We start from the raw sequence: 23,033 nt of genomic DNA on the forward strand, positions 1-23,033 counted from the left end.
AGAAGCATCAAGAAATATGGACCAATAGACTTTCTACAATTACTTCCATTCAATACCTATATATATATATATATATATATATATATATATATATATATATATATATATATATATATATATATATATATATATATATATATATACATATATATATATATATATATATATATATATATATATATATATATATATATATATATATATATATATACATATATATATATATATATATATATATATATATATATATATATATATATATATATATGCGAACAAGCCTGAATGGTCCCCAGGACAATATGCAACTGAAAACTCACACCCCAGAAGTGACTCGAACCCATACTCCCAGGAGCAACGCAACTGGTATGTACAAGATGCCTTAATCCACTTGACCATCACGACCGGTCATGATGGTCAAGTGGATTAAGGCGTCTTGTACATACCAGTTGCGTTGCTCCTGGGAGTATGGGTTCGAGTCACTTCTGGGGTGTGAGTTTTCAGTTATATATATATATATATATATATATATATATATATATATATATATATATATATATATATATATATATATATATATATATATACATATATATATATATGTATGTATATATATATATGTATATATATATATATATATATATATATATATATATATATATATATATATATATATATGTATATATATATATGTATATATATATATATATATATATATATATAATTTATATATATATATATATATAAATTATACAAATAAGTGTAATACACTCTATAGTAAAAATATATATATATATATATATATATATATATATATATATATATATATATATATATATATATATATATATATATATATATATATATATATCATAAATACAGCTTCAAGACTTCGACGAAACACAATTAAAAACGAAAAAAATCTGAACTCTATTGTTCAATAACTCATTTTTATGAATACAGTATACTATTTTCCTTTAAAATGTGATGTGCCATATTCATATACTCATCCATGAATTAAAGTACATTATAGATTCTCTGCAGCAAGAATTAGGTCCAATGATTTAAATAGTAGCAACTCTTAGGTAGCTATTGTTACCGCATATATGAACCTTACAGTGAATTATTCGTTAATGATGCCAACTGCTGGTAGCCTTTGTAGAACAGAAATAACACATTTCCGTTCCTTTCCACAAGTGTATGTGACTACTGCTATGATGTAGTGTGGCGGTCCTCTGCTTGCAGAGCCTGACGAAGACCTACCATGCTCACCAGACCGTGGAGACCATCTTCCCACGGGTGCTGCAGGGCCGCTCTGTCTTCCTCCAGAACCAAGCTTCTATTGAGTTCATCACTTTGACCAGATTCACTAGGAGAGGCATCTCCAGTATGCGCATTATGAAGGTGGGTCTTGGCTGCAGACTGTTTAGTATGTGCTGTTGCCCGTGTCAGTCGTGACTGCACTCCAGCTGGTAGGTCCTGTTAGTATTGCTTATGTCCGTAATCTAATATTCCCTGAGACATATTTTGACACAGAGTTCTTGGCTAATACATGATAATCAGTGTTTTTTGAACTGGTGTCACCAGGAATGTTTTGCACCATATGGCATCGCCTTAGCCGTACAGCGCCACTCACCTCTTAGGTGGAGGTTCGACAGAGTCATCGGGTGGCTGCAGCAGAGCGGACTCATCAGGCACTTCTTCCTTACCTCCCTTAGGCTAGCAGCTTCGACTGTGGTAGGTCATCTTTCCTGCCTATGTTGGTAGTCTGCTGAGGTACATGTTTCCTCTTACACTGACTTCAAATAAACAAATTTTTAGTACGTTATATGACTGTACAATGTAGGTCTTATTTCATCAGGTAAAGCGGCAGATTCTGCATAGGTCCATCATTTTTATCTCTATACTTGGAAAGATGTTCTTCACCTGTATTATTTTGGCAGCGTTTCCTTGAATAAGTTTTTTCTTACTATGTAATGGCTGTTTATATTGCTGACTTGAGCAGCATTAAATGTAACTTTACCTCAAATGTCTGTCTTTCCCTCTACTCTGAGAATGTAGAAAGTAAGTTATTTTCTCGTCAGTCATAAACAACTTTCGAGTTAAGTTTTTACACTGGATGCATATGAATACCTACCTTGTCAGGTCTTTTAGACTGTTCTTCACCTCCTCAGTCTATTCATAATTGTAACCATCTGCATAAGCTGTTACGGATAAAGTTTCTGATTCCGATATACTAGCAGTAATTACTGTATCAAAACATTTGCTCACCTCTGTATTGATAGTGTACTTAAATTTATCTCTCTTTTCAAACAAATATTATATGCCTAATTTTAACTAATGTCGCTGCTGGAAAATACATGTGTAAATTGATTTATTCTTCGTCTAGTAAAAATGTTAAAATGTAAAAACTTAGAAAGAGTACTAGAAGTGATTGTTGCTGCTGGAATCTCAGCCAGAAATCCATGCGTGTTTTTTTAATTACTTCTGACTTGTAAACTCTATTATATAACATAATTATTATTTACAGATATTAACAATAATAAGGTCTACGATCAAGAAATTTGGGCAATTGGGTGTTGAAATAATGTGTTTACTTCTGAAAACATATTTTTATATTTGTATTTCCTTCTGACAACATTTGTTTAAATGATAACCACAAGACGTGTCCTAATGCTGATGGTAAACGTGGGTCCTGACTGACTACATTACCAAAAAACAAAATGGAACAGCCTGTCTGTCGCTGATAAGTGCACTGCAGGGTTTCCTAATAGTATATTGTATTTAACTTCTGGCTTCGTCCTAACACCCTTCAGGAGTACAGCAAGACGGTGGAAGACGGGCCAGCAGGCGAGGAGCTCCATGGAGAGGCTGAGGGCGGTGTCCTCCCACTCACCACAGAACACCTTCAGGGAATATTCTTCATCATCGTCCTTGGCTGGCTCCTCTCTCTCTTCGTCTTTTTCGTGGAGAATAAACTTTGTGTTAGAACATGTGTCAAGGAGGGAGGCCAGAAGGACCAACGGGTACAGGAACACGACACGAAACACCACGGTTGAGATATGGGAGTAAGAGTGATGTTGGTACAGTGTGAGAGTCTGGGAATGAAAGTAATGTTGGTGTAATAGTGTGAGAATCTGGGAGTGACAGTGATATTGGTACAATAGTGTGACAGTCTAGGAGTGAGAACGATGTTGGTACAGTGTGATAGTCTGGGAGTGAAAGTAATGTTGGTACAATAGTATTCGAGTCTGGGAGTGAGAGTGATGTTGGTACAATAGTGTGAGAGTCTGCGAGTGAGAGTGATGTTGGTACAATAGTGTTAGAGTCTGGGAGTGAAAGTAATGTTGGTACAATAGTGTGAGAATCTGGGAGTGACAGTGATATTTGTACAATAGTGTGAGTGTCTGGGAGGGAGATGGATGTTTGAATAATAATGTGAAAGTCTGAGAGTGAAGGTAATGTTGATAAATAGTGTAAGAGTCTGAGCGAGAGTGATGTTTGAACAACAGACAGGGAGTGACGTTGGTAGAACAGAGAGTGATGTTGGTACAATAGTGTGACAGTCTGGGAGAGCAAGTGATGTTGGTACAATAGCATCTATTGTATATATATATATATATATATATATATATATATATATATATATATATATATATATATATATATATATATATATATATATATATATATATATATATATATATATATATATATATATATATATATATATATATATATATATATATATATATATATATATATATATATGCAATTGACGATCACAAAACACTGATCATTTTATGCGGACAATCCACAGAGAAATATGAAATGAGGTGAACGTTTCGGCTTTGTTAAAGCCTTTGTCAACACCAGACTGACTAAGGAGAAGGGAAGGGGGAGGATATATAGGCCGACAACTGACCCAACCCATCCCTAAGGCGACGTTTTATAATCACGTCCCTAAGGCGAAACCAAAAATTATTAACTCATTGGTGGTTCCTTATGCGAGTGGACTTGAAAAATTGTCTCTGATTTTTAAGAAACTTAATATAAATTTGGTGTTCAATAATAGTACGATCAAATCCAATTTAATAAAAAACTCCCCTGATACAGCAGGTTGTGTGTATTCGATTCCCTGCAATGATTGTGATTCTGTGTACCTTGGACAAACAGGAAAGTCCTTACAATTGCGGTTGTCACAACATGCTTATAGTATTAGAACTGCCCAAACGTCTAATGTATTGTATCTACATACGAGTTTATGCGATCACAATATTAACTGGAATGGGGCAAAAAGCATTACCAATTGTGGGGATTTCGTGGAACGGAATTTGATTGAGTCTGCGCTAATCAGTCAGTGTCCAAATCTTCTTAATGTTAGTACTGGTATGTATAAACTTGATCCATTTTTTAGTTATAATATTGCACAACAGTTTAAGAAACAACTCTGATAGAGAGGCTTACAATGTCTCATTATAATTGTATATTCATATATTGTGTGTTCATGAGGCTTTTCTTTAATCTTTCATCCTTATTCTCTGACCGCTTAATCCTCTTTGACCATTCTAAGCTAAGCTATACCTGTTTTTGGTTTATTCCTTCCCTAGGGATGGGTTGGGTCAGGTGTCGGCCTATATATCCTCCCCCTTCCCTTCTCCTTAGTCAGTCTGGTGTTGACAAAGGCTTTAACAAAGCCGAAACGTTCACCTCATTTCTTATTTCTCTGTGGATTGTCCGCATATATATATATATATATATATATATATATATATATATATATATATATATATATATATATATATATGTATATATATATATATATATATATATATATGTCGTACCTAGTAGCCAGAACTCACTTTTTGGCCTACTATTCAAGGCCCGATTTGCCTAATAAGCCAAGTTTTCCTGAATTAATATATTTTTTCTAATTTTTTTCTTATGAAATGATAAAGCTACCCATTTCATTATGTATGAGGTCAATTTTTTTTTTATTGGAGTTAAAATTAACGTAGATATATGACCGAACCTAACCAACCCTACCTAACCTAACCTAACCTATCTTTATAGGTTAGGTTTGGTTAGGTAGCCGACAAAGTTAGGTTAGGTTAGGTTAGGTAGGTTAGGTAGTCGAAAAACAATTAATTCATGAAAACTTGGCTTACTAGGCAAATTTGGCCTTGCATAGTAGGCTGAGAAGTGAGTTCTGGCTACTAGGTACGACATATATATATACATATATATATGTCGTACCTAATAGCCAGAACGCACTTCTCTGCCTACTATGCAAGGCCCGATTTGCCTAATAAGCCAAGTTTTCATGAATTAATTGTTTTTCGACTACCTAACCTACCTAACCAAACCTAACCTAACTTTTTCGGCTACCTAACCTAACCTAAAAAGATAGGTTAGGTGGTCGAAAAACAATTAATTCATGAAAACTTGGCTTATTAGGCAAATCGGGCCTTGCATAGTAGGCCGAGAAGTGCGTTCTGGCTACTAGGTACGACATATATATATATATATATATATATATATATATATATATATATATATATATATATATATATATATATATATATATATATATATATATATATAGTCTGTGCATTAAGCATTTGGCACTGAGTTTTCCCATATAACAGGAACCGATGAAAGAGCATCAGAGGTCCCACACTATCTCATCGCCTGGGAGAGGATTGGAGTTCTGGTTGGTTAAATACCCCAGAATTCCTACCTCTCTTTATGGCTTTGAAGTATGGTGTAGTGGATACAGCATGCAACTGCCACCTTGTTGGCCAGTGTTCGAGTCCCCTGGTGGGTTGAGTGTCTGAAAAGATATATATATATATATATATATATATATATATATATATATATATATATATATATATATATATATATATATATATATATATATATATATATTATTAAATATGACCGAAAGAGTAAGATTAATAATTCTAACACGAATTTTCTCGATCTTTCGTACATTTCTTTTCACTGTTGGTGGTAATTCAAAAATCAATTCTCCAAAATTCATTTTTATTTCTAGTCTGATGCGACACTTGAGGGCGTTTCATAAAACTTATTACATTTTCAAAGACTTTAGAAATAAAAACTAGAAATAAAAATGAATTTTGGAGAATTGGTTTTTGAATTACCACCAACAGTGAAAAGAAATGTACGAAAGATCGAGAAAAATCGTGTTAGAATTATTAATCTTACTTTTTCGGTCATATTTAATAATATATGTCTATAGGAAAGACTGCTACCAAAATATACTAATATATATATATATATATATATATATATATATATATATATATATATATATATATATATATATATATATATATATATATATATATATATATTTAAATAACTGTCGTATCACAAAGCCTAGTATGTTATTACTGTGGTTGCAGTAAGTGGATATTGCTGTCGGAAGATCCTAGCAGGCAATTTTTCTTTTTATTCTCTCTTTGATTTTTTAGTTAACTTCAATATTATTTTGGTTCTTAGTTAATTCAACTAGCTCTTCAAAGGTCACAGATTCAAAGACTTCAATTCCCAACAGCAGCGCTATCTTCAGCAAGATCCACTGAAGTTGCGGATGCTAATGTGATCAATAGCTCCAGCAGAGAATTTCCCATAGAACTTCTTTGCTCCCAGTTGCTTCAGGTCAGATATGACAAATGGTCATAGGTGGAGAACGTTGTTACGAGACAATCGGTCTCGTTTCTGCGCCACCTCAGCTTTAGCACCCAACAGCTGGCACTCTATAGCCGAGCGCAAGCCGCACGGTCCAGCACCAATTATCAACACCTTACTGTGGGTGCATGCCTTGCCATGGTTATAGCACTTGGGACTAGCTGGAGTCTGGCCCTAGCTTCGGTGCGGGGCAGACGTGTTGAATCGGCGCTCCAGCAGTTTGGTGTTGTTTGCCCGTTTCGGCCGGTTGGGGGCGGGTGTGTACCTGCTCGCCTGTGCTGACGTGGCGTTACGATGGGGGTCCCTCTACCCCCAGTCGTCCGGGCTCAGTCTGTGGGACTAGAGTTCTCTGTGCGGGCTGGTTACCCGGAGATTGCCCTGGCTTGTGAACTGCTCTCTGTCCCTGTGTTTGCGATTTATGGGGTCGAGTTGGTAACGGCCCGTAGGGCCATTGTGAAGTTTGCAGAGGAGGCGGCGTATCGCGATTTTCTCCGGCGATACGAGGGGCGGACACTGCCCCTGCCGGATGGTGCGGGCACTGTCACCCTCTCGGATAGAAGTGGTGCACTTATTTACATCAGTGTGCATGGGGCTCCCTTGGAGTTTCCAGAGGCACTGCTACGGCGGTATTTCGGGCGGTTTGGCGCAGTTGTTAGTGTGAGAGTGAACGTGGTGTCTTCTAGTCCTCTTAAGGGTGTGAGGTCTAACATTCGCACCCTGGGCATGAGACTCCGGGCGGATATTCCGTCCTCTGTGCGCCTTATGGGGTACAACGTTCGGGTGTTTTACGCCCGTCAGCCGCGGACGTGTTATCGTTGTGGTCTTTTGGGCCATCAGGCTGCTGACTGTTCTGCGCCTCCTGTTGCACCAGTGAACCTCTTCAGTGAGGAGGATTTTCCGCCCCTTCCTGTGGGGGATGATTCGGTGGGTATGGACGTCTCTTCGGCTGAGGAGGTGCCCTCTGTAGCAGCTGTTGCTCCGCCTGTTGCGCCCCCTGTTGTTGCCGCATCTCTTCCAGAGGTTGGGTCCTCGCCTAGTGCTCCAGCTGGTGTCCCTGCGCCTCTTCCGCCTGCCGTTTGCTCAGACCCCTCGTCTTCCAGTTCTTCCTCTGCTGTGTCTGTCCCGGTCCCTGCACCCTCGCCGTCTGTCCCGGCTGTGCTGGGAGATGAGGTGGATCCGGAATTCCCTCCTGTGCCTGGCCTGGTGCCCCGTGTGGTTGAGGAGGCTGCCGTGCTGCGGCGTGCGTCGGTTCGCTCGGTTGGTGCTGCGCGGGTCGCTGAGTCTGCCTCCAGGTCTGATGATGTGCGGCCCGAGCCTAAGCGTTCCCGGCGTTCTTCTGTGTGGGCTGATGTTGGCGAATTCGACGAGTGTCGTACTTCCGTTGACGGTGGCGTGGCTCCGGATGTGGTGCACACTACGGTGGTGGCGGAGGTACACTTGCCTGAGGATGCCGGTGCCGGCGTTTCGGCCTCCACTTCTGGTCCGGTGTCCGAGGGTCCTGCTTCAGGTGCGTTGCCTGCGTCGGATGGCTCCGGTTCTTCGTGGGCGGTGGTTCCCCCCTGCTGTAGTTGGTGGTGAGCGGGGTGGTCTGGTGGTGATGTTGAGAAAGGATGCTCGCTCTGGATGTTCTGTGGCCCCTTCCTCGTTACCCGTTTCCTCGGCAGCGGTCTTGCCGCCTCTTCCGTTTCCTGCAGTCCCTTCCGTGTCTCCTGCAGTATCCGTGGAAGTGCTATCGTCTCAGCGTCCGACACCTGCTCCGATAGCGAAGGCGTGGCAGGCTCGGCGACCCTCGTCCGCTTCTCTGGTGTCATCTGCTTCCTCGAAGGGCGTGGTTGGCGCTCCCCAGCCTCGTTATGCGACTTGCGTCAGTGACCTTAGGCATTGGCCGATGCCGCCAGATATAGATGTTCCTGAGTTTATGATACCCGCTCGAGCGCGGGGGATCAAAAACCCTACCGACCTTGACGATCTCGTCTGGGAAGCTTACAAGTCGAAATATCCTTGTGAGCTGTTCCCGGAGAAGTACGTTTCTTCCGATGTTCCTCGCAAGTGATTTCTATGTATTTTGTGTTGCCTGGTTGTGGGGTGTGTATGTGAGTGGGTGGGGTGGGTATTGTTTCCCGGTTCCTGCGTGCTCCGGTTTGTTTTGTGGGTTTTTTTGTATGGCTCGTGGGGGGGTGTGCGGTTCCTATGCGTTTGTGTGTTTGGTTATGGATGTCGTGTGCACTTGTTTGTCATATTGTGTGCCCTTCAGGCTGTTGGCGTGTGCTCTTTGTTATGTTTTGCCTTCCGTTTGTTATGGCGGATCTGTTTTCTTTATTGTTATTGTCCTTATTCTTGTATGTTTCTCGCCTCTCTGTATGTATTTGAGGTGTTAGCAGGCTTGTTTTGTGTGCATTTTGTCCTGGGGTTTTCCCTTATGTTTGTATTACACTGTGTTACTAATTGTGTATTGTTTGTATATGCATTTTTTTTGTGGTCAGCCCTTCTGGCTGGTCTTCTATTGATTTGTTCCTTTGTCCTTGTACATATGTGTGCTTTGTACTTTTGTTCTATGTTATATTTGTTCTGTTTTTCTTGTACATTATACGCATGCTTGCATGTAAAAATAAAAAAAAAAAAAAAATAAAAAACTTGGGACTAGCTCGCTTGTCAAACTTACTCCACAGAGCTTGAGCTTTCCATGACCGATGTTTGGACTTTAATTTAGGATTAAAACTTTTAAAATTAGTAGGTTTGAACCTGAGAACATCACATAATTGACGGTAGTGGTAGAGGACCTATTTTGAAAGTGCTGGCAGCATACAGCTGATCAAAGATATCAACAGCTGCGGATCTGTCTGGTGATGGAACACCCGGCTTGTTGTGGTGGTGGTGGAAGTAGTACATCCTGGCCCTGGAGTGTGCTGATAGCTGGCAGATGAGAGTGTAGATAGCGGTGGAGAGTAGCTTCGGGAATGTGTGCGTTGGTTAGCCCCGGTCCGTCAGGCACACCATTCTGCACATTCAACTGTAGGTGTGGCCTAATTAGGCTGGCTATTAATCTTCCTTCAGATTAGGGTGTGGCTATGTGCTTCAGGGTGCCACGTAATGGCGTCTATCTGGTCGCACTTGTTCAGCTAGGGTAGTAGGGTAGTGCACAGTTATGTTGGTGGGCTACCTGCAGCCTTTCAGTAACTTCACCTCAAAGCCTTCCTGCCGAATGTTTATTATTAGTGGTTGCACATTAACATATAAGGTACAGGTATGGCATGGAATAAGAAGCATGTATAATGCTGAGTACGTACGTGGTGTGAGCTTTAAGCTCTCAGTATAACCGGTTAACTAACTGATATTACCGAGTGTACACCATTAATAAAAGAATATAAGGTAGTCGGATACTAAAGGGCTCCTATTGTTGAAGTGTTGGCATGGCAAGTTCACATAGAATATAGTAAGGTGTCTATCGTGCGTGAAGCATGTCGCAATTCTCGTGGAGCTCTTGCTTCTTGTGTTATGATTCAGTGTACGTAACGCCTGCCTCCCTCCTCAGAGCTTGGTTCCAACATTATTTGTTGGTTCTATTTATTTCAAGGAATAGAGAGTCAAACTAATTTTATGGTGTATTTAATTATATTCAGTCCTAGTGAATACTATTTTATCAAGTATAAACACTAGACTGAAGTTTATAAAGAGATGAGAGTTTTAATATACTACATGTTGATGACGTCACGGAATCTCCCATTCTCTGATAAGGGTAACTGATGTTATTATGTGTGTGTCGGATTTCCGACAATTGCAACCGGGTTGCAAAGTGTGGGGCCGTGTTGTAAATGGTAATTAGAGCACCATGTGTTCTTCCAACTGAGTAATAGTGTTGGGCTGTGTTCTAATATAGTGAAATTAGAGTACCGTTTGTGTGTGCTATTGCAAAGGGGTTGTAACTGTTGGGCCGTGATTGTTGCTAGAGTTGATCAATCACCGTGTGTGTTATTGCAGTCAGTAAATTGTATGGGTCGTGTTCTAGTGGGTTAGAGCACCGAGAGTGTTTTACTGGCGTTTTGCAGTAATTGTAATTGCAACTGGATTGTATCGTAAATCACCATTGGCTGTGCTATATTATTGTCATCGGTGAACTCATCATTGAGACGAGTAGTTGATGTTATATTTCCTGTGTATTTGGTGGTCTTTGGAAGTCCAGTATCCAGTGAGGTGATTATGAGTCAATTAATGTAACGTAACCAAGGGAACACCCATTACGCATAGAGAAATTGTTCAAAGCCAATTTAAGTTACATAAGATACGTCTGGGTTAATTATTTTCCAAGGAACAGCTGTTTTGGTCGGTCAGGGAGCCTAGCCAAGCCAGACAAGATTTGTAGGAATTCCGGGAGGGCTGAATCTTGCATTTTACTACTGTCTGTTGCAAATTATGTCAGTTGGACAAGTAATTAACGGGTTCCTGGAAGTCAAGGTAATTAACTCCGATCACGGTTGATCGACTTACACGAAGGCTCCATTGTTTCATTAACCTATCGTCGGTTATAAATATCTGTCAGTGTAAAGGTAATTGACTGACTCTTGGGAGAGTAACGTCATTGTAAAGTAACGTAGACGTGTTGATTAATTATCGGTTCGTGGGATCGTGAACTAGTCCCCTAAATTCGTTAGGGGTATGGAAGGCCCCAGACGAAGTTTATACCAATGATGTTATAATTGCTGAGCCAGTGTCAAAGGTGATATATTTGTGGATTATTAATTATTGATCTTTGGGATAGTAATTAATTGCTCGAGGAGAGTCAAGGGTGATTGCCGTTCTCTTAGCACTTTGGACACTGAGACTGTAGTATACTATCGAAGGGGGATAGTGACCGATAACGTAACTTGTACTGGGATAAATCAGCTGTCTGGAGTACAGGGATTAATGGGGATAACTCACTGAATGCTCGACGGGTAGAGTGTTTGTGTAATTCCGAGCTACTAATGACAGTTGTACAGTTTGATTTGTCTGTGAGAGACAAGATTAAGTTAACGTGAGTGTTACTTTGATATTAACGTAAATCAATTAGTTATTGATCGTCCGAGAGACGGAGTGTTAACATAAGAATTTAATTGTGGAGAGTGTCTGGAGTGGCCAATAGCCCCATTAGTCATTGTCATGTCATTGATAGGCTATTAGTTTGATTGCATTGCAACCGCCATTGCAGGGGAGGGCTGCAAGAAGCGTAGAGTGCTGATAGGAGGTTACTGGGGGCATGTCTCCTAACCTACCTTGTTGCAGAGTGATTATACTGAGTAGTGAGACTTAGTATGTCTTGCTTGCTTGATTGATTTCTCTGTGATCACTCAGTATGTTCAAGTTAATTCATTATGAAGCACTCTGGTGACTGGTGTCTGTCAGTGAAGGTGTCACAGGAAGGATTTCGAGCGCGCAACGTCATTGATGTTTCTTTCGTTGTTGTAGTAGTTACTACTTTATTGAATAAACGGTGTTGTTATGTAGAACACTGTCTTTTCGTACACCCCACACATTTTATTGATTTACATATGTTCTGGTACTATTGTTATTCATTTGAGACTGCTTTTGAGAATTAGAGCTGAATTCATAGCACCACACAACAAAAGTAAATGTTGTGAGAGCCCATAACCTTCTTGTTTGATTCGCTACAGTGATATGCGAAGGTCAATGGCCAAAGTGAAGGGGATTTCAAACTTTTGAGGTCTCGGCGTTTGCTCGCGCCTAGTGAATTGTTCTTATATGGTCTCAGAGTGAGGAATGAGCTGCTTACTACACTTAGCGTGTTAGTTAAGCAAGTCCTTCCTCAGGAGACCCATCTTGTCTTTCAGTTAAAGTTGACGGATGTAATATTAGAATATCACGACAGGAATATGGCTAAAGAAATTAATGTATTTTCTCAATTCCAAAATAAATTCCAAATCAACTTTGTCACAGGAACTACTGATCCTCCCCAGGATGCAACTCCACAACAGTTGACTAACTCGCAGGTACCTATTTACTGCTTGGGTAACATGGCATTGAAATGATGAAAACAAACTGCTACTATCATTGTAACGACTACTGAACATGAACAACTCGCTGTAGTGGCTACTATAACTTGTAACCCTTTAAGCTGTAATTATTTACGTTGATATAACCCCAAAGAACTGGAAGAGTCCACCTTCACCCCTGCAAGCACCACTAAGCGAGTACAACTAGGTGAGTACAAAAACACACACACACACAGTGTGTGTGCGTGGCTCACGAGGGTCGAAAAAGTCAAATAGGATCACAACAATGTTGCCCTCCCGTCCCCCCACTTTCCAACCTATCCATCCTCTCTCTAGTACACCAGCTTCGTCCTCCCCCCAACACCCAAATTCCTCCCACACTGTGCGACACCCACCCCAACCCCCTGCTGTTTCTCTCTCTCTCTCTCTCTCTCTCTCTCTCTCTCTCTCTCTCTCTCTCTCTCTCTCTCTCTCTCTCTCTCTCTCTCTCTCTCTCTCTCTCTCTCTCTCTCTCTCTCTCCCCTTTCATCCTCCTCCTTACCCCCTCCCCTCCACCCACACACACACACAATAAACACACATGACAAAAAACACACAAACATGCATGTCCGCATATACACCCTACCACAAACCCCACCTCTCTCTCACTCCCTCCCCACTTCCTCTCCTTCACTCTCTCCCTCCATCTCTCTCTCTCTCACGCCATCCCTTTACCGGTTAACACCCCCCTCCCCCGCACCACTCCCTTCTTGCAAGAAACACACACACACATAGGGGGTCCAACCCGTCCTCTTAAAAATAACGTCACTTTTCGCTCGTATGCGCACTTCGGCCAAATTTGGACGTAATTTGAAATGAAATCGACTCACAAAAGTAGCGCACTGTTCCGTTTTCTATTTGAATCGTCTGGCTTACTCGGCAAGCTTGAAGAGGAAACTTTTCATTAACGTTTTTCATAACGCTTTGAAACTTTATGATAATTTCCTGCCCACCTAACCTATCAGAGAACCCTTAACTTACTGTTGTTGAAAAAAAAAAACGAAATTTATTTTCATTTTTTTTCATTTTCAAATTACGTCCATATTCGGCCATACAACCAAACGGCCAAAAGTGACGTTCTTTTTAAGAGGACAGGTTGGTACGACATCAATGCCAAGGACAAGCACGTGAGCCACTGCTTGGTCAGAGTGTACACAACTAGATGTGATAATGATGATCATAACAAATAGTGAATAGGATAGTGAAGAAGTGATTCTAAACGTATAGAATTAGAACTATATCGGTGCTAAAGGGAACAAGAAGCAGATTACTGGTGATATATAGGAACAAGTTGGAGGGACGAATGCTTGGCAGCGGCATGGATGGAGACCAGCAGGCCTACGAGGAGTAAACACGACTGTCAGCAGTACCTGTTTGTGCTGTGGGACGTTTTGAATTGGCGGTAAGTTAAGGCCTCTCAAAAAATAGTCAATCAACGGTGTACAGTGTTTTTGCATTAGTCTTTAGTTAGTTGCATTAGTTAGTTAGTCTTAGATATAAGTTAGCAAACAGAAACGAACCTCAATGGAAATATATGGCTCATGTGGGGACTAGTTTGTTGACACCAAGGTGTGAAAGATATATTGCGCCCTACACTGAGGCAACTCCCCCCCCCCCCACTTCTCTCATTCCCACCCCATCCCACCATAGCACCAACAGTACACCACACAGCCTCCCAACCATAGGGCCCTCCCATAACCCTCCCACTCTAATCTGCCCCACACACCCTCACCATCCCTCCCTCTCTCCCACTTCCCCCTATAAACACACACAGACACACACCTCTCTCTCTCTCTCTCTCTCTCTCTCTCTCTCTCTCTCTCTCTCTCTCTCTCTCTCTCTCTCTCTCTCTCTCTCTCTCTCTCTCTCTCTCTTTCTCTCCCTTCACTCTCCCCCATTCTCTCTCCCCCCTTTCTCTCTACCTCTCCCTTTTTCTCCCTCTCTCTCTCCCTCTCTTTCTCTCTCTCCCATCTCTCTCTCCCCCCTTTCTCTCCCCCCTCTCTCTCTCTCTCTCTCTCTCTCTCTCTCTCTCTCTCTCTCTCTCTCTCTCTCTCTCTCTCTCTCTTACATAGGAAAAATATAGCAGGAACACAAACTCGGGGTGACAAACGCAGGAGGACAACCACGGCAGGAACAAGCTTGGATTAAGGGGAGGGTCAGGAATCTTGGTTTAGGGATTCAATCAAACACATATAGAGTGAATACAGGGAAGGACGGAGGGTTATGATGGAGACAGTATCCAGCCTGCAGGATGAGCTGAAGGCAGCAAAGGATGAAATAAAAATTCAGAAAGAAAATCATTCCCATCACCAGTCGCAAACCATCCTGCAGAGTGATAGTAATTTTCCTGTTGAGGGGAATCTTACAACATAACCCTCATTTCCAGAGTTGCATAAAAAGAACCTTGAAGCTAGGTCTGCAGTAAGGGAAGTTGCCATGGAAGTGGCTTCTTCTCAGGAAGCAGCTAGATGTACTAGCCGGCTGATAGAGAGAAAAAGAGCAGTAGTAGTAGCAGACATTAAGGGGACCAGCCCAAAGGAGTGGGGAGACAAGGACAAAAACATAGTTACCGAGATCCTTAAAGAAGAAAGGATGGAGGGAATTAGCCAAAATGTTGAAAAGGTTTTCTGGCTTGGAAAGTACAACAAGGACAGAGACCGAATGATAAAGGTGGTATTCATGAACGAGAACACGAAAGAAGAACTGTTAGCGAGGAAGAGCGTTCTAGCAAATGTACAGAAGTTCAAAAAGTATTCCTATAGAGGGATATGGCAAGGGAAGAGAGAAGGCGGGCAGCAGATGTGAGGAAGGAGCGCAGGGAGAGAGAGAAAGGAATCAGAGAATCACAACCCTGGACCCTACAATCCCAGAGGGGAATGGGGAACCCTCTTCAAACAGTGCAACAGCCACAGGGAGTGGAGCACCACCCCCACATTCTATCTTGAGATCTTGAGATGATTTCGGGGCTTTTTAGTGTCCCCGCGGCCCGGTCCTCGACCAAGCCTCCACCCCCAGGAAGCAGCCCGTGACAGCTGACTAACACCCAGGTACCTATTTTACTGCTAGGTAACAGGGGTATAGGGTGAAAGAAACTCTGCCCATTGTTTCTCGCCGGCGCCTGGGATCGAACCCAGGACCACAGGATCACAAATCCCGCGTGCTGTCCGCTCGGCCGACCGGCTTCCCCCTTCTACCCAATAGATGCCCTACCTGCCCCATCCCCCTGACAGCCCCCTAACTAACTACCCACCTTGGGCACCCTCCCCCCACCCATTCACCTCTCTCCCCAGGACCTTCCTTCTCCCCCATTCCCGAAGCTCTCCCTTCTCCCACATGCCCTCCCGTCTCACCCACCCCCAAGCCCTCCGTTCTCCCCCACCTCCCTAAGCCCCGCCCACTCTCCCCCACCCCTTGTAAGCCTTCCCCTCTCCACCACTCCCCTAAACCCTCCCTTCTTCCTCACCCATCTCAGCCTTCCCTCTCCCCCTACACCCACTAAGCCCTCCCCCCTTTTCTGCCTCCCTTCTTTCCCATCCCCCTAAGCCTCTTCTCCTTCCATGCCCCATCCCCAAGCTTCCCCATCTCCCACACCCCCCTACCCTCCCCCCCTAGCCCCCCAACCCTCCCCCTCTCACTCCCCCTCTCCCTCACCCTCCTTCCCTCCCCCTCTCCCCACCCCCCCATTACCCTTCCTCCTCCTCCACCAGTCTCCCCGTAACAGATCCTCCCAGCCCCCGCTCACCCCACAGGTCTTTCCCGGAGGAGAAGCAGAAGAGAGTCAGTTTCTGGGTAATGTACTCGAACATAGATGGGATCACAAGCAAGGCAAGTGAACTAAGGGAAAGAGCACAAGAAGTGAACCCAGATGTAATCGGACTCACTGAAACAAAACTCTCAGGAATCATAACGAATGCCGTGTTTCCCCAGGAGTACACAGTAATAAGGAAAGAGTGGGAAAGTAAGGGAGGAGGCTGAGAGGTCCTACGAATGAGAGAGGAATAGAGTTTCAAGAAGATGCCTATCCCGGCCTGTGAGGGTTTCAGAGACTACATAGCAGACACCATGACAATGGGAGGACCAAGAATAGTAGTAGCATTGATATATATAACCCTCCACCAAATGACAGAAGACCCAGTCAAGAGTATGACAACAACATGGCAGTTAACACTATAATTGAGAGGGCAGCCTCTGCTGCCTGTAGAAATAGATCCCACCTGCTCATCATGAGGGACTTCAATCATGGAAGGATTGACTGGGAGAACAAGGAACCTCATAGAGGCAAGGATATGTGGAGGGCCAAACTATTGGAGGTAGTGACTAAAAACTTTTTAAACCAGCATGTCAGAGATGAGAGGAAATGACGAACTAGCGAGACTCGACCTAGTCTTCTCTCTGAACGACTCCGACATAAGAGAAATCGGTTTTGAGACCCCAGTAGGAATGAGCGACCACAGTATACTGCCGTTTGAGTACCTGATTGAAGAAGGGTTATTGAACTCGAGGAGGGGTACTTAAAACAAAAGGCTGGCATTCCGAAAGGTAAACTATGAGGAAATAAGAATATTCCTAACAAATATAGCATGGGAACCAGAGCTCATGGGAAAGACAGCCCAAGACATGATGGACTACATCACGCAGAAGTGCAAAGAAGCAGCAAACAACTTTGTCCAGGTCCAAAAGGAAAACAGTGAAATGAAGATGAGAAATCCATGGTTTAATCAGAGATGTAGGCAAGTTAAGCAGCAAAGTAAAAGAGTGTGGAGAAACTATAGGAATAACAGGACATTTGTGAGCAGAGAAAGATACCAGAGTGCCAGGAATGAGTATGTCAGGATGAGAAGAGAGGCAGAAGGGCATTATGAAAATGAAAGACAATACGAAAATGACATCGCAAGCAAAGCAAAGACTGCATAAATTGCTGCACAGCCACATCAGGAGAAAAACAACAGTAAAGGAACAGGTTATGAAATTAAGGATAGGGGCAGAAGGATTCATTACAAACGACAAGGGAGTGTGTGAGGAACTGAATAATTGTGAAGTGAAGTGTGTGAATAAAACTGAATAACCCTGTGAGGCAAATATTGCCTCACAGGGTTACTTGAATTCTACGCCCTGGCAACAAAAATCAAGCAAGAAAGAGAAGGGTGGGCAGACTGCATATTTTTGGATTGCCAGAAAGCCTTTGGTACAGTACCACACAAGAGGCTAACCAGCAAACAATTTCAAGTTCCACAACGTTCCTGGAAAGTTTTTGAAAGGATTGGAAACGTTTGTTTTCACGAATTAGATACGTTATTTTGTGTGGAATTAAATAGGTTTCCAAAACTTTTAACCAAAACCTAAGTACCTAACCCTAATTTGAAACGTTGTGACCCCTTTTCTACCTAATTTAAAACTTTGTGACCCCCTTTTACAAAGTGTTTCAAGTTAAAATGCTTAAATATAAATACAATAGGAAGTGTAAAAATATATTTCTACATTTGGTAAAATAAAGCATCATAATAAAGGTAGGTTCATCATTTTTATTCATTTATCATTTGTAGTAGTGTAGCGTAGTGGCCTGGTGTAGTGGCGTGGTGTAGTAGCGTCGTGTAGTGGCGTGGGGTAGTGGCCGGGTGTAGTAGCCTGGTGTAGTAGCCTGGACCTAGATTCAGGAAGCTCTATGTATTTCTTCGTAAGTGGGTTTGCTATGAAGGTTCCTAAGTGTGCCCTAAGAAGATGCTTAGGTGCAATTCAATAACGTCCACTTAGGAAGAAATTTGTTGGTTCACCTGCGTGCCGATAGAGGTCACTACTGTGTTTCGTTTGGCCAATCAGAGAGCAGCAACATTCTTCGTATTGAAGATTTAGCACTGGCTTATCGGAGCTCTACTGCCTCCTATTTACGTCGAATTTTCATATAAAATTATTATATTTCGAAGTAAAACAATGTTTTTTCAAGTTCTACAGCCAGCACGGACATTGTAGTAAACAAATATGTTACATTTGTTGTTTACCTACGTAATTCTAAGAGATACTGTGTAGCTGTCCTTATTGCTCGGAAGATGCACTGACAATTATTGTATATATATACTGAATTTACCTAAGGGCCACTAACTATCTAGTGGCCTCGAAGAGGACAGAAAGCCGGCGGCTTGTTAAAGGGCCCGCCAATTGTCTTAATGATATTTTTTAGCTGGAATTTGGCATTTACGGCTTCAGCGGGTAGGCGGTTTCATGGGTTTATAGCCCTCTTGGTGGAAAAAAACATCTGTTTTCAGTCCTACTTGAGAGAACATACTCTCCAACACTATATCTGTGTTTGCCCTGTTATCAGTGACTTCATACTAAATGGTATGAGGTATTTTGAGCTCTGTAATTACTTCATACACTCAGGAATATTGGAAGATATTCTTGTGCTGCACCCAGATTTTGCCAGTGGAGGCTAATAGATCAGCATTAAGTATTTTGTGCTCTCCTAACTCCATGTATGACTGGCCATCCTGTGAGGTGAGGATGTTGGATGAGCTTGTAGCTGGTTTTTGATCTACACTGTGTGGTCCTTTATACAGAATAGGGAAGCAGCACATTGCTGTGTATACCTAAACATGTTTAAAAATACATTGTTTGAGAGGAGTCTTGTAGAAACTGGTAAGAGTAATTATAATATAATGTTTCCATGATTCCGTGCTTACCTCTTGTGAAAATCGCGAAGTGTTGTTTAGTCAGAGTTGATTTGTTTTTTGTATTGAGGCTGGTATTTTCTAAATTGATTCCATGTACAGTATGTCCAACCATCCTGTGACATGGGAGTATTAGATAAACTTATAGCTAGTTTTTTTATCTACACTGTGTAATATTCCATATAGAATAGGGTAGCAGCACATTGCTGTGTATACCTAATCTTCTTAATAAAAAAAATCAGTAATAAAGATTTTAAATTATAGTTTGTATTATTACAAATACAGTACTGTATTATCCTTATTAAATCATGTTGACCATGGATCATTAAGATCTCATGTTGATATGTAATAGTCATATTTCTTTTGAACTGCTAATCATTCATTAAATTGTGCATTATGTCTCAATTTTTCACTTCCTTGGATATACTGTACAGTACAAAAAGATAGGATAAAAATAAACCAGTAATATTTCTTTCATTATATTTTTCATTTAAATAACTGCATCAATATTTTTACAGCTGACAGGATTTGTTTTACCATACAGGTGCATTATTTGTTAAAAAAAAATTGGTTTATTGTTACACACAATGGTGCTACATAGCCTTCCCAGCTTGGTGCCTTCTTTTAATACTTACTGATTAAAACATAAGTAATAAATACATTTTATTCAGGAAAAGTACATACAGTTGATTTACAAACATAATGTTGGATTTATAGACAGAGCTAGTACATACAATACCTAAAGCCACTAATACTCATAGCATTTCGGGCAAAGTGTGGGGGAAAAAACACAGACTAAAACTTAATAGTAATCGGGATTAGGTATAAATTGTGTTGAAAGAAGGAATAAAAAATATAAAAAGGGGGGTTAACATAGCATAAATCAGCAATTGCACATGTTGGTGAGCAGCGTTGTTTAAAAAATAGCAAGACATGGGTTGACATTTAGGAGGTAAGTTATGTTACATGGCGTTAATTAGGCAGTACTTGGTTTAACTCTTAAACTGGTTGAGAGAGGTACAGCCTTTGACATGATTCGGGAGGTCATTCCACATTCTGGGTCCCTTGATTTGTAGGGCACTTCTAGTTTGGTTACACACAGCCAAATTGTGTAACAGGAAGAGGTCTTGGACACAAATTTGTTCCATGCTAAATGTAGAGGAATCAGCTGAGTATTCCTCAAATAAAATAATTTGCCTCAGCTTATAAGGGAAATAAAATAAGCATTTCTCAAATAAGTAGCTGCCTCACTTCAAGCCTTACTGCTACATAACCTTCCCGGCATGGTGCCTTCTTTTGATAATTACTTGTTCCACACCCAAATTGTATAACAGGAAGAGGTCTTGGACCCCTACTTCCCTTTTTTTTTTTTTTAATAGTCTATATAGTCATAATTATAGCTTTAAGTATTCAATGAATAAAGTTTTTGACATTTTTACCCTTCTCCTTACCTAACATCATTTGTGCAGCATATTTTTATTTTATGTCTCACCCAGATTTAATTTCAAAATAAAACCAAACTAAATAAATTAGAAATGGGTATGTATAGCAAAGGTACACCCTTACTACTAGGTGAACAGGAGCATTTGGTGATAGTAAATGATCCCATCAGGCAGGGTTCATCACCTTCTCTCATATTTCATGTTCACCAGTGTTTATTTACTTAATAACTACGGGTATAATATATTGCTATTATAAAACTAATTCTACTATCATAAAAGACATATTTACTTTAAGTTTCAAGCAGAAAATGCATGTATAACTAACACGAAGGACTCCTCTTCACTAGATTCAATTTTTATAATCTTGTGTTTATGCTCTAAAATCTTAAAATCTATCCCAGTGTTATGTGGTAGAGAAAAATTGAGTTATATCCAGTTAAAGTAAAACTACGAGTGGTCGAAACCACACTTAGATCCCGGAATGAACTTACGCAAGGTTTTTCCACTTAGTGTAGCTACCTGAATACCCCCGTAGCCGCCACGAAGGCGCTAAGAAGGAAAACATTTGAAGCTAAGAAGAAAAACCTTTGTAAGTACCTTCCTGAATCCGGCCCCTGGTGTAGTGGTGTGGTGTAGTGGCTTGGTGTAGTAGTGTGGTGTAGTAGCCTGGTGTAGTGGCCTGGTGTAGTAGTGTGGTGTAGAAGCCTGGTGTAGTAGTGTGGTGTAGTAGCCTGGTGTAATGGCCTGGTGTAGTGGTGTGGTGTAGTAGCCTGGTGTATTGGCATGGTATAGTGGCCTGGTATAGTGGTATTGTGTAGAAGACTGGTATAGTGGCTTGGTATAGTACCCTGGTATAGTGGTGTGGTATAGTACCCTGGTGAAGTGGCGTGGTGTAGTATCCTGGTATAGTGGTATGGTGTAGCCTGGTATAGCAGTGTGGTGTAGTAGCCTGATATAGTGGCATGGTGTAGTAGCCTGGTATAGTGGTAGGGTGTAGCACCCTGGTATAGTGGCATGGTGTAATAGCCTGGTATAGTTATGTGGTGTAGTAGCTTGGTATAGTGGCGTGGTATAGTAGCCTGGTATAGTAGTGTGGTGTAGTAGACTAGTATAGTGGTGTGGTGTAGTAGCCTGGTACAGTGGTTTGTAGTAGCCTGGTATAGCGGTGTGGTGTAGCAGCCTGGTACAGTGGTTTGGTGTAGTACCCTGGTGTAGTGGCATTGTGTAGTAGCCTGGTATAGTGGTGTGGTGTAGTAGCCTGGTGTAGTGTTGTGGTGTAGTAGCCTAGTATAGTAGTGTGGTGTAGTAGCCTGGTACAGTGGTCTGGTGTAGTAGCCTGGTATAGTGGTGTGTAGTAGCCTGGTATAATGGCGTGGTGTAGTAGCCTGGTGTAGTGGTGTAGTGTAGTACCCTGGTGTAGTGGCGTGGTGTAGTAGCCTGGTATAGTGGTGTGGTGTAGTAGCCTGGTATAGTGGTGTGGTGTTGTATTCTGGAGTTGTGGCAGGGTGTAGGTGCCTGATATAGTGGTGTGGTGTAGTAGCCTGGTATAGTGGTGTGGTGTAGTAGCCTGGTATAGTGGTGTGGTGTTGTACCCTGGTGTAGTGGCATGGTTTAGTAGCCTGGTGTAGTGGTGTGGTGTAGTAGCCAGGTGTAGTGGTGTGGTGTAGTAGCCTGGTGTAGTAGCCTGGTATAGTGGTGTGGTGTAGTAGCCTGGTATAGTGGTGTTGTGTAGTAGCCTGGTGTAGTGGCATGATGTAGTAGCCTGGTATAGTGGTGTTGTGTAGTAGCCTGGTATAGTGGTGTGGTGTAGTACCCTGGTATAGTGGTGTTGTGTAGTAGCCTGGTGTAGTGGCATGGTGTAGTAGCCTGGTATAGTGGTCTGGTGTAGTAGCCTGGTGTAGTGGTGTGGTGTAATACCCTGGTGTAGGGGTGTGGTGTAGTAAGCCTGGTATAGTGGTGTGGTGTAGTACCCTGGAATAGTGGTCTGGTGTAGTAGCCTGGTGTAGTGGTGTGGTGTAATACCCTGGTGTAGTGGTGTGGTGTAGTAGCGTGGTATACTGGCGAGGTGTAGTACCCTGGTGTAGCGGTGTGGTGTAGTACTTTGGTATAGTGGTGTGGAGTAGTACCGTGGTGTAGTGGTGTGTGGTGTAGTAGCCTGGTGTAGTGTAGTAGCCTGGTATAGTGGTGTG

At 41.8% G+C, this 23,033-nt stretch overlaps 1 protein-coding gene across 1 annotated transcript in view; it reads left to right on the top strand.

Moving 5' to 3' along the window:
- LOC123756221 (glutamate receptor ionotropic, delta-2-like) overlaps window positions 1-3,056 on the top strand; it is a 40,791-nt gene extending 37,735 nt beyond the window's left edge. Inside the window, exons 10-12 of the mRNA XM_045739302.2 lie at window positions 1,243-1,401; window positions 1,585-1,734; window positions 2,814-3,056. Coding sequence (XP_045595258.2) covers window positions 1,243-1,401; window positions 1,585-1,734; window positions 2,814-3,056 — 552 coding nt within the window. The remainder of the gene's footprint in view (window positions 1-1,242; window positions 1,402-1,584; window positions 1,735-2,813) is intronic.
- Window positions 3,057-23,033: the final 19,977 nt, after the last annotated feature.

The sequence above is a fragment of the Procambarus clarkii genome, chromosome 36 (genome assembly GCF_040958095.1).
Source record: "Procambarus clarkii isolate CNS0578487 chromosome 36, FALCON_Pclarkii_2.0, whole genome shotgun sequence".
Taxonomy (NCBI): Eukaryota; Metazoa; Arthropoda; class Malacostraca; order Decapoda; family Cambaridae; genus Procambarus; species Procambarus clarkii.